The sequence below is a fragment of the Daktulosphaira vitifoliae genome, unplaced genomic scaffold, assembly GCF_025091365.1.
Source record: "Daktulosphaira vitifoliae isolate Bord-2020 unplaced genomic scaffold, ASM2509136v1 Scaffold_2, whole genome shotgun sequence".
Classification (NCBI taxonomy): domain Eukaryota; kingdom Metazoa; phylum Arthropoda; class Insecta; order Hemiptera; family Phylloxeridae; genus Daktulosphaira; species Daktulosphaira vitifoliae.
The window spans coordinates 46,339,589-46,351,881 of NW_026099573.1; the positions used below are offsets into that span (position 1 = coordinate 46,339,589).

The 12,293-nt window shown below is 38.6% G+C and overlaps 1 protein-coding gene across 1 annotated transcript; it reads left to right on the forward strand.

Moving 5' to 3' along the window:
- The first annotated feature begins 986 nt into the window (after window positions 1-986).
- Window positions 987-7,557, forward strand: LOC126898323 (zinc finger BED domain-containing protein 5-like). Its single transcript, XM_050672263.1, has 4 exons — window positions 987-1,001; window positions 1,142-1,982; window positions 2,062-2,317; window positions 7,227-7,557. The coding sequence occupies exons 1-4, from the start codon at window positions 987-989 to the stop codon at window positions 7,555-7,557; spliced, it is 1,443 nt and encodes a 480-aa protein (XP_050528220.1).
- Window positions 7,558-12,293: the final 4,736 nt, after the last annotated feature.

Genomic DNA, 12,293 nt, shown 5'->3' on the forward strand with positions numbered 1-12,293 from the left:
GATCACACATGGGAGAGGGTACTTGACAGTGTGTTCATTATTATGGTTTTAATCATATAAAAAATTTAATTATATTTGTATTAATAATTCGCTTATTCTATTAGATCAAGGATGTGTTCATGAAATATTGATTCTGCTTTGGTTTCTTACATGTGTATAAATAAACTAAAAATAATAATTTTATTATTTTTCATGGAATACCGACTCTTTGTGTTATGAAATACAAACGGTAGATGTGTATGATGATATGTAAAAAATATGTCTANCGTTGCTAAACAATGCGGTCTAGATCCGTTATCTAAACGTAGACTATTTAATGATGTAAATTTTGTATATAAAATTATTAATAATCAAATTGATTGTCCTGATTTATTAACTAAAATTAAATTTAATGTTCCTTCATTCAACGCACGAAATCATCCATTATTTCATATTGATTGCCACCGCCAGAATTACAGTTACTATAGTCCATTAAATCGTATGTGTATGTATTGTAATAAATTTATAAAGTTTGATTTTTTTATGAACCCAACCAAACCTAGGCCCTAGTGGGTATGCTTCTACCTGCGGCTCTTTGGATAATTATCAATATATATAATATATAATAATTCTGAATTTCTCAATAATTATTTATTAATCTTATCGCACAGTTAGTTTTATTGTGTTTATAATATGTATGTGAGTGTTCTATCTATTTTATTTTTATTACATGGGTCGGGAATGTTTTCGTTGTTATTTATTAATCTTATCACACAATTAGTTTTATTGTGTACATAATATATATGTGTGTGTTCTATTAAACTCGACTATCATTATTCGGTAGAATACAAAATTATATTAGTCGTTACGTGAGCACGGTCCTCGTTAGGTCAATTCAATCAGTGCGACGTTGTTCGGTATTTCTTTCATGTGATTTTTTTCCAATAGAGGTATTTCTATAAACTTCGAAATGTCTACAAACAAAAAACGTAAAATTGAAGAGGAAAATGGAGGATTTAGAAGTGAGTGGACTGATACTTATGCATTTGTCCCGAACAACATGGGACAACCAAAATGTCTTATTTGTGACGAAAACTTCAAAAACAATAAAAAATCTAATATTGTACGTCATTTTTTATACAAACACAATTATTTTGGTAAGACGTATCCAACTGAAAATGAAAGAAAAACAGCAGTGGCCGAGTTGATTCGTAAATCTCAACAATCGACATCAAAATTTAATAACTGGTTGCAGTCAGCGTCTAATTTGACTGCAGCTAGTTTTGTTGTATCTCACGAAATCATGAAATCTGGAAAACCGTACACTGATGGAGAATATATTAAAAAATGTTTTATTGGTATGTCAGAACATCTCTTTTCTGAATTTAAAAATAAAACAGAAATAATCAATAAAATAAAGGATATTCCATTGTCGGCAACTAATGTTCGTGATAGAGCTATTAGAATGGCTGAAAATATCTCAGAACAACAGTTTTCCGATCTGAAGTCATCACCTGTATTTTCCTTAGCTTGTGATGAATCATGTGACATTAAAAACATCGCTCAACTCACTTTAATGAGACGGTATGTTTCGTCTGCGGGTGTTCATGAAGAATTACTGGGTTTACTACCGCTCAAAAGACAAACTCGAGGAGAGGACATTTGCGCTGCAATTACAGAATTTTGTAAAGAGAAAGAAATCAATTTAGATAAGCTGATATCTCTTTGTACTGATGGATCACCAAATATGATTGGTAAATATAAAGGATTTATTACTCTTTTTGGCCAAAATGTGAAACATGAACTACTATCTTTTCATTGTATTGTACATCAAGAAGCTTTATGTGCTCAAACATTTCCAGTTGAATTTAACCAAGTCATGGCACTAGCAGTGAAAATTATTAACAAAATCATAGTTTCAGCTCTGAACCATAGACAGTTTCGTGCATTACTTGATGAAGTTAATGCCCGATACAAGGAACTTTTAATGTTTAATAATGTACGTTGGTTATCGAGAGGGGCTGTTTTGAAGCGCTTTACAGATTGTTTCGAACCCATAAAAGATTTTTTTAACAAATAAAGGCATCAACTACCCCGAATTGTGCGATAATATGTGGCTACAAAAATTGTATTTTGCTGTAGATTTGACTTCATCTCTAAATCACTTAAATAAAAAGCTTCAAGGTAAGGGAAATACAGCACATACACTACTGGAAACTGTTCTTTCTTTCGAACAACAACTTCAACTTTTTTCAGAAGATATTGACAGCGGAAATCTTGATCATTTTGAATCTTTGAAAGAGTACACGGAAAGCTCAGGTTGTATTATTGATTTGGAGTATTTTAAATCGGGGATTCAATCCATGAAAAATTCGTTTAGTAGATGTTAGGAACAGGACTGAACAGTGAACGAACTCCTATTCTTACGAAGGCGACAAGAGAAAAGCCGGTTAGTCAGTTGATTTTCTAAGTATGACTATCTGATTTATTTGTATAGGAAGGTGCGTGGAGTGGAGGGGTAGGGAGGAATTGGAACAATTAAGCTAAATAAAAATTATAACACCAAGTATTATGAGAGTAAAAGTAAATAAAATTTGTACCATGAGTAAGCCAATTAACTCCAATGCTCTAACTACCTTACCTGTAATATGTGTTCAGTTAGTTATTTATAATACATGATTTGTGATAGTGGACTGTATATGTGCTCAAGAGGTAAAGGGAAATGTGAATATTCAGTGCGACATGATTCAGTGAAATCAGTAAATTTATTGCAATGAGCAAAGTACAAGAGTAATGTTTAATACAGACTTAAATTCAATTATTTTGTACAATTATATTAACAAATTAAAATAAGTAATTAGCAGGTATTGGACAAAACACAAGTATAATTTTTATGAACGTTAACAAATTGAAGATAGGGATAAGTAATAAGATTGTTCAAGAGAAGTAGTTGAATCAAATATATGAAAAAAAAAACAATTATTATCACATTATGAGTTCATAAACAAATGGACAAACATTAGAGTTCATTAATCAAAGGACAGAGTTAATTTCAATCGTGCAATGACCAGTGGTCGATTAAATCAAATTGTAATAATAATATAACAAACGACTAATTTCATTAAACAATAAACAATTAACTCAGATAAACTATTAAATGAGCAACTCAACTATTTAATTACTTTAACTTATCTGGACGTATGGACTGGATTTGCTTTATACTACCACATGAATAACATAAAAAGATAATCGTAACATAAATTACTAGAAACTTAACTACACTTTAACTTATCTAAATTATAAATTAAATATTACTGGACAATTGTACCGAGGGGCTCGCACTTTAACAGTCTGCTGATTATGTTTTAATAGAATAATTGTATTGTTACAATCCAGAATAGAGTTAATATATCTAAAGAGCTTAATACAAATGACAATGTACCCTATGGGTAAAGTGAGCTAATGTGCGAACAACAAGGTATATAAATAACAAATAATAAATAAACTATTGAAATTATTACCAATTAATATTATACAAATTTGGTTTTGTGTTACGCTGACGGTTCAAATAGGCTAACAATCGTGCTTACGAATTAACAACAGACTAACGATTTTAGTAGTAAAACAAAAAAAAGATATAATGTTTTAGGTTAGGCGAAAGCAATAGTTCAATAACGAGAGCGAGACAATAACGCGTTTTTAAAAAACAAAAAAAACCAATAAATCTAGGCGACGGATCTCGAGAGAGTGAATTATAAACTATAACGGCCAAGCGTCCGATGAGGGAAGTGTTATCACCAGATAATACACTATCAGTATGACCAACTTGAGCGTTCACCCGAACAGTAGACGTTTTGAAGATTTTCGAAAATATAAATCTACGTTGAACTTTTTGACATCACCACTCATAACGGAGACTGGTAAAATTAATTTTCCATCGTTTCCATCTGTCGACAAAAGACTATTTTCATTGCAATTAATAGAACTAAATCCAAAGATCTTTGGTCTACAAAATTTGAGAATTTGAAAACGGATATTGAAAATCTGGAAAGGGAAAAGGATTTTTAGCTGCGAACCATAAATGGACGGAACTTGCTAAATGTCAAAAAGAAGAACAAGTTATATTTGACGTATGGAACAGTCTTCCCGAAAGTTTCAGCCAATTAAAAATGGTCGCTTTCGGAATTTTTTTTATTACCTACTAACAAAAGGTTGTTCACAACTGTGCGGCTCTATAGATATCATAGTTTTGTATTTTTTTGAAAGAATGGCTTTTTCCTACGAAAAGGTTCCCGACCCCTGCCCTAGGGCAAGCCACCGCTAAGACGATTACCGACACTCTAGAAAGAGAGTTCTTCTCTCGTTTCGGCTATGCTAGAGTACTTCTCTCAGACAATGGAACACAGTTCTTTCCAAAAAAATTGAGAAAGCACTGGAGAAGTGAGATACAGAAGGATGGACAACGCAAATTTACCATCCAAGAGCAAACCCCCGTAGAACCGCGAAACCAGGATTTGAAAAAAGGTCTTCGGACAGCTTTGGTTGACAAACCACATAGTCACTGGGACAGCTGTATTCCGAATATACTTTTTTCAATAAGAAATCGTCGGAAAAGTCTAACAGGGAGCACTCCCTCTGAGCGGGCATTTAGGCGAGAAGCCAAAGCCCCCGGCGGTTGGCTGCTGGACATTATTTCTACGGGTAAAAACCCGAAACAAGTAGAAGAAGGATTACACCGAAGAAACAACAATTTTTCCTGAAAAGGCCGAAAAATGACCATAACTCCGGTGTGTGATAATCGAAAATTCCTGTATCTTCGGTAGGAAAATTAAAATTTCTGGGGGGGAGGACAACCCTCTCAAAATTTCGGGTCATCTTTCGGTAAGAACAACGCTGGTCACAATATATCCCGTGAAAATCACCGCAAACGCTTTGAGGAAGGGAATTGGGTGTATTAACGCGCACATCCCTTATCCAGCGCTGATAAAAAGTTTCATGCCGGCCTTGCCCCTAAGTGGCTGGGCCCAGTGCAACAAGCCAAAAGGTTAATTGAGGGAGTATTTGCGACCAAAGGAAAGCGTCAGTTGAAGCTGCATGTTACGGCCATGAAACATGACACTTCGGGAGGTAATCCTAACAATCATCCTCTGTTACAGGATGACCGACAACCAGCAGCAAGGAGAGCCCGCCCGTTCCGCCCATCGCGTCGATTAGCCGCCGAACACGCGACAACAGGCGAGACGTCTGATGCGGCAAGCAGCGGTATTACTGGGTGAAACCTACGAAAAGTTGCCGAATTGGAGCCGGGCTCGGGTCAGAACGGCAGAAGTCTGGGAGTTGCGATCCCAGCCACTACTGTTGCCCGCTTTCGTTCGCGGTTTGATCGAGAGAGTCCGCCAAGGGGAAACCCAGAGATGGAACGATGGTCCTGCAAAACCACGGCCACGTGCTCGCCGTCCAAAACAACCGGCACAAGAGCGGCTTGAGCGAAATCGGCCAAATCACCGGCACAATACCCGGGACCAAACAGGTGGCACTAGATGCCAGCCAGCCACCCCCGTCACAGTAGTGGTAAACGGAGTGGGAAGTGGGTCTCGGCCCGACGGAAACGTGAGCCGGGGTCGACAACCCGATCTGACTGTAGTGTTCCTAGGAAACGATCGGATAGATCCGCCATTGGACCTAACCTTCCAACAGCCGGACATCGTGGAGTGGATGGAGGTGGAGCCCGACGTCGAGGCAATACTCCTCCACTCTTCACTCATCCTGCTGCTGGACACATTGCACTTCCGGCTTTACTGCCGGATGGCGACTGCGACACAGCTATCTCTCCTCGTCCGACCGTCGTGCAACGCCGAGTGACCGCGGGTGACGCAAACCGGTCCGATGATGCACCAAGCACTTTTTCTTTCAACGTCCTCACGGAATAAATAATCGTGATATTTGTACGGACAAATTAAATACTAATTTAAAATATATGTTAAAAAAAATTCAACCGCTGTATTATTTGTTTATTTATTATAATAAAGTAAATCCTTAATTCTACAACAATGAGGCTAGAGTACCATTTAACAAATGATTCCAAGTCCTAGCACCTCAACTCAAAGCGGAGGTCGGAACATGGTGGGAAATCATACGCTGTATGAACCCAAGTTGGCATATGTTCCGACAACAGTTTATGCGAAGGTTCAATAGTGAGTCTATCCGGACACAAATTCGCAACGACTTCCACAATGGTATTTAGGGAGAGAACCAGTCGTTAGGCGAGTTCATTATATGGAAGTTCCAGCTAGCCCGCCCACTAGACTCTAGGCTTGCGGACTACGAGCTAGTCGATCTTATCGTGGTGCTGATGAACAGAGATTATCGGATACAGGCGCGTGTTAGGCGATCGAAGTTAATAGACGATCTGTTTGATTGGGCTAATGATCTAAATAGTGAAGACTTCTTACGGCAACGGCAGCCCGAAGAAAAGAGATTATCGGCGGATGAGTACGGCCCTAAATGGCCTAATAAAGAACCACTGCCGAGTTCAAACGGTAAACTTCCGGAGAAAAACCATTTTAAAGCGACTAGATTCAAAAACTGCATTCGGTACGGTCACTGGTGGGCGAACTGCCCGGACAAAAACTACAATAAGTGGGGAAACAAGAAGAGTCCGGTCGATCCACAGAAAATCGCTCGGACAGAAAGTGTTAAAACCCGAAATCCGCCGAAAAAAAGTCCCAAGGCCTGAAGTTCTGCCCAAGAACACATAAAGGGATCGGAGGGACAAATCAAAATGCAGTTGCCGCAATTGAATCCGAAGGAAAGGATAATTTTCGGGAGAAAACCGCAAAGGGAGAAGTTCCGTAAATACTGGAATGTAGTTCAACGTGTCCTGACCAAGGAACATTAACAGCACATTTCCGTAGACCCTTTACCCTTTACCGAAAAAAATCCCGGAAGACCCAGAACAAGACCTTCTTACAAGTACTTTGTTGCCGGTTCCGAAGTCTTTCCCGGTAAAATTCTTTGAGGAGTTTACTCCTTTCAGCGGAATTCAAAATCGACGGAGAAAATCTGACACGGATTCTTTATACAATATACGTCTCCGGGTAGCTGAACTTTTCTCCAGAGTAAATGTTTCTATCGACAATGGGAACCGAACAGAATCCGAGTAGGATTCAGTAATGTTTTTGGAACCGGAGAAGATCACAGTAGAAACTATGGTCATGTTAACTCAAGTAAGAACGGTAAAAAAAAAGCGGTACACCAAAAAGTTACAATGTGCCATTACCGGCAATTGAACTGAAGTTCCCTACGGGAATAGTTATTGCACCGTTAGATTCTCAAGCCACGAGATCTTACGTTTTACCGTGGGTAGCACGCAAATATGAGAAATTGGTAGATGAAGAACCATATGTGGTCACTATAGCTGACAACCGGACCGTGCAGGTTCACGAGTACGCTGAATTCACAGCAAGGGTGTCTGAACTTCATCAGGTGACGTTCAGAGCCGCAGTAGTCGACCACTTGATTGGGGACATCTTCCTAGGACATGAACTTTTGGTGAAACAGGAAGTATCATGGGATTGATACCAGGCATGTACCTGGTATCAATGCAAACCATTCACATGGGTACTGAAAGACGTACATCATATCTAATATGGTGCGAGAGATGGAGGAGCAAGCGTTTGTAGAACCAAGTATTTCGCCATGGCCAGGTCCCGTAGTTTTCGCCAAAAAGAAAGATGGCTCTCAGCAGTTATGCGTCGATTACCGAAGACTCAATCTTCAGACGGCGTTCGACGCACATCCAATGTCCGACTTACATGACATGGTCAAGATGGGTGGCGCTAACAACTTCAGCACCATCGACCAGAAATCCGGTTATTGGCAGGTTGGTCTGACACCAGCGTCAAGACCACTCAACGTGTTCCGCATACAAATGGATATCTACCAATTTAAAGTAATGCCCTTAAAAACGCCCCAGCTACTTTTCAACGGTTGGTAAACGAGGTTATGCGTGGATACGTTGGTAAATTCGTATTTGTATACCTGGATGACATTGTGGTGTACTCGTTGAGTATGGAGGAACATCTCAATCACCTAAAACGAGTCCTAGAACGGTTACAAACACACGAGTTAACTGTTCAACCAAAAAAATGTAATCAGAGATCAATTTTCTTGGGCACATTGTTGATTCAACAGGAATTGATCGGGAACCAGAAAAGTTAATCGCAATCGTCGATTTTCCTGAACCAAAAAAGGTAAAAGATTTGCAAAAGTTTCTCGGGATATGTGGTTGGTATAGTCAGTTTGTTTCAAATTACACTGAAATCACCGTTAATAGATCTTTTAGCAAAAGGAATTAAATGGCGATGGGCAATACGGGAGCGAGAAGCATTTTACAAGCTCAAGGAAGCGCTGGCTACCGCACCTAAACTCTGTTCTCCACTTCAAGGAAAACCGTTCTTTCTACAAACGGACTTAAGTGAAGTAGGAGTAGCTGCCGTACTGTTCCAGGGGAAAGAAACCGGTCAGAGAAGGGTTATATCATATGGCAGCCGAAAACTTTCTCCCGCTCAGACAAGGTAATCCGCCGTCGAACAAGAGTGTTTAGCCATAGTGTGGGCTGTCGATCGTTTCCGCCCACACTTAAAGACCGGTAAGTTTACATTACTTACCGATAGCTTAGCGCTCAAATGGCTTCATCACACCAGGGACACCAACAGTAAGCTTACTCGTTGGGCGTTACAACTGGGATCGTTCGACTTCAACATCCAATATGTGCCTGGAGCCGAAAACCAAGCCGCAGATGCGTTGTCGAGAAGCCCCGTGGATCAAGTACCGGTAAATGAGGGAAGTTTGGACGAAAAGTTCCATGATCCACCATCAACAAATGATTTTTCTGGAGAAGATCACATAGGGGCAATATTTGACGGAAACCACCCGGAAAATATTAGTATTTCGGACATTAAACAGTGACAAACCGAAGACAAAAGTTTACCCATAAATGTTCGGACACTCCGGGGTAAAAATACAATTCAATGGTACATTTTCGGTAATATCATCTGAAAAACGGTATTTTACTAAAAGGACCAGAGGGATCCGGTAAAAACATCATCGTCGTTCCGTCGGACATGGCTGATCACCTACTATGGAGGTATAATGACCATGAACTAGCCGGGCATCCAGGTTGGAAAGAAACCTACCGTAGTATCGGTAAGCGTTTCTACTGGCCCGGCATTAGAGAATCGGTGCACAATACGTCGCGAGGTGTCACATTTATGCATGTGTCAAGCCTTTGAATCGGAAACCGCAAGATCCGATGACACCGAGAAAACCACACCAGACATGGGAGGTAATAAGTATTGATCTTATGGTCCCATATCCCACGACTGCGTGTGGGAAAAAACGCCAACTGGTAGCAACAGACTGTTATAGTAGATGGGTTTATGCTACGTAAACCGATACGTTTGAATAAGAGTTCTTCTCCCGTTTCGGTTATGCTCGAACGCTCTTGTCTGACAATGGGACGCAATTTGTCTCCAAAGCACTGGAGAAGTGGGGAACACTAGCTTGGACGACGCCGATCTATCACCCCAGAGCAAATCCAGTTGAGCGCCAGAATCAAGACTTGAAAAAAGGACTACGGACCGCGCTGATCGAAAAACCACACAGCTAGTGGGACAGTTGCATTCCAAATATTCTTTTTTCAGTGAGAAACCGCAGGAACAGATTAACGTGAAGCACAGTGGGTATACGTCCCAAGTAAGCGACTGATTTTAGGCAGTTAGACTTAGCTTGCAAGACGTTGGGACACCCTGAAATAAAATGCACTACGTCACCACATTGTACTCATGATATATAATATGCATCACCCAATGTACCTATTTACCTATATATAAAAAAAATCGCAAAAAAACATATATATATAACATGACAGGTGGTATTGTAACACGCCTGTCATGTTGAGGGATCAAAAAAAAAATAAATAATGACACCTACAAAAAATTTAATATAAAAAACTCGCCACACGTGCTTATGGCAAGGCACACTAAAAATAAAAAAAAAACAAATTCTGGCTCAAAACATAAAAAACAAAAATATACATTACCAGCCCCGAAGGGCTAAAGAAACCGGAAGCAAGTTGAGCCGACGCCAATAAAAAAAATTACATATTGAAATTATAGTAGCGGACACTCACGAAAAATATATATAAGTAAATTAAAATGTTGTAACGCACACAACTAAAAAAACCACTACGGACGAAAATTAGCGTACCAGTTCCAACGATAGCTAATTTCCGACAAAACGTCCGGCGGTCCGTTGGCGACAACACGGCTAGCCTTTAGAGTAGGGGTAAAAAAAAAACTAAATACCCAGTGCCAGAAATTACTAAGAACAATTTAAATCATAAGGCGACAATGTATGTGGTGAGCAGTGCAAATGACGTTCAAGATAGGAAAGGAGAGGGGTGAATGTACACACAAATGCCATCCATGAACCGGTCTGAAGTAGTACACAGCTGACTATCTCGCACGCACACAAACTGATAAACGCCGTCGCAGTACGCATTCGGCTCAACACAAATATATATATACAAATAGACAAAAAAATAAATAGATAGTTTTTGTCACGTTACAAACCTATGATATTATACGGTACCATAGTCTGGTAGACTAGAACAGTATTCGTTACAGCTAGGAAATAACTTAGAGGCATACAGAGAATGGCCACCATAGCCATCACTGGAGCATTAAGAACTACACCAACGGTCGCATTAGAGGTACTAATCGGATTGCCTCCTCTGCACCTAGAGATTACGCCAAAGCCACAGATCTAAGATTCCACAACTTGGGTACTTGGACTTTGGGAGTGACACAGCAGAACACGGTAAAATAGTAAAAGAAATAGACCAGGGCTTTTTGGAATACCTCTTGGACTATATCAAACCGGTTCTTAAGAATAACATTCCCTACAAAGTGACACCTGACTGAAAAAGGAGGATTTGTGATATATACAGATGGATCCAAAATATCAGGAAAGGTAGTTGCGTCCATTTGGGGTCTATACACATGAATAAATATCAGCATGTCATTAGGCACAACACCCTCTGTTTTCCAAGAGAAGTGATAGCGATACTTTTAGGGGCTCAGAACCTACTGGTATACAAAAATAGGAAGATCAAACTATCTTAAGTGACAGTCAAGCGGCTTTTAAAGCACTCTGTAATAATCCGGTGAATTCAAAGCTGGTCCTTAAACACAGCGAAACTTTAAAATCACAATCGAGGTTCAACAAAGTTACACTTCCGTGGGTACCAGGATACAACAGTGTCACTGGAAATGAAAATACTTACTTTCTAACCAGGAAAGAAACAGAGAACACCTATGTAGGACCAGAACTAGTGGTAGCAGCCCACATAGCAAATTTAAATATATTAAAACACAGCACAGTGGGGTGGCGGCACAGTGGGGTCGTGGCATAGTTGGGTCCAGTATAGATGATATCTGACAGTGATTAAAATCACTATCATAAAAAACGCTTCGATGCAAATCTGTAGATAGTGTTTAATTTTAAAAAAAAGTAGGTCAAATGAGAGCTGAGAAAATAAATGATAGCTACAAAAAAAAAACCACATAGTAAAATAATATTAATATGAATTTCTTCTCACGAGAGGAGACTACAGTAATAGAATCCTTGATATTTATTGAAGTTATTGAATCTAAATGAGATAAAAATTAAATGAGTTAAACATTTTTTTTTAACTCAAAAAGAATTAAAAATAAATTCAGTGCCACAGTCGTGAAAAACCCAAGTTTTACCGTCTCAAAAAACGTACGTCTCATTCGTCATTTAATAAAAATGGAAATTTAGCTAGTTCAAATTTTAAAGTTATTTTTCTCGATTTTAAAGAAACAAAAGAATTTAAATATGATTAATTTTTTATACTATGTTATATAGATTGATATAATATTTATGAAAATCAGTGTAATCCCCTTATAATAAAATAAAGTACAAAACCAAGAATTTTAATAGAAAAATAGCATATTTTTGAATACGGTAGCCAATTGCGCATAGAAGATAGGTCGTCGGGACAATTTTTTTTTTTTCATTTTATAGTATATTACATAACCTTTGCTTTGATATATGTTTAAAGGACGGAGTATTTCCGGTACATTTTCAAAAATAAAGTTGAAAAAGTTAGTTTTTGTAAAAAAGTTGCTATTTTAAATCCCCCCAATGAGCAGGTTAAGTGTTAGATTTTCAAAAAAATGATATCAAATGAAAGGGAAATATCTAAGGTTTTAGTATAAAAAAAAATT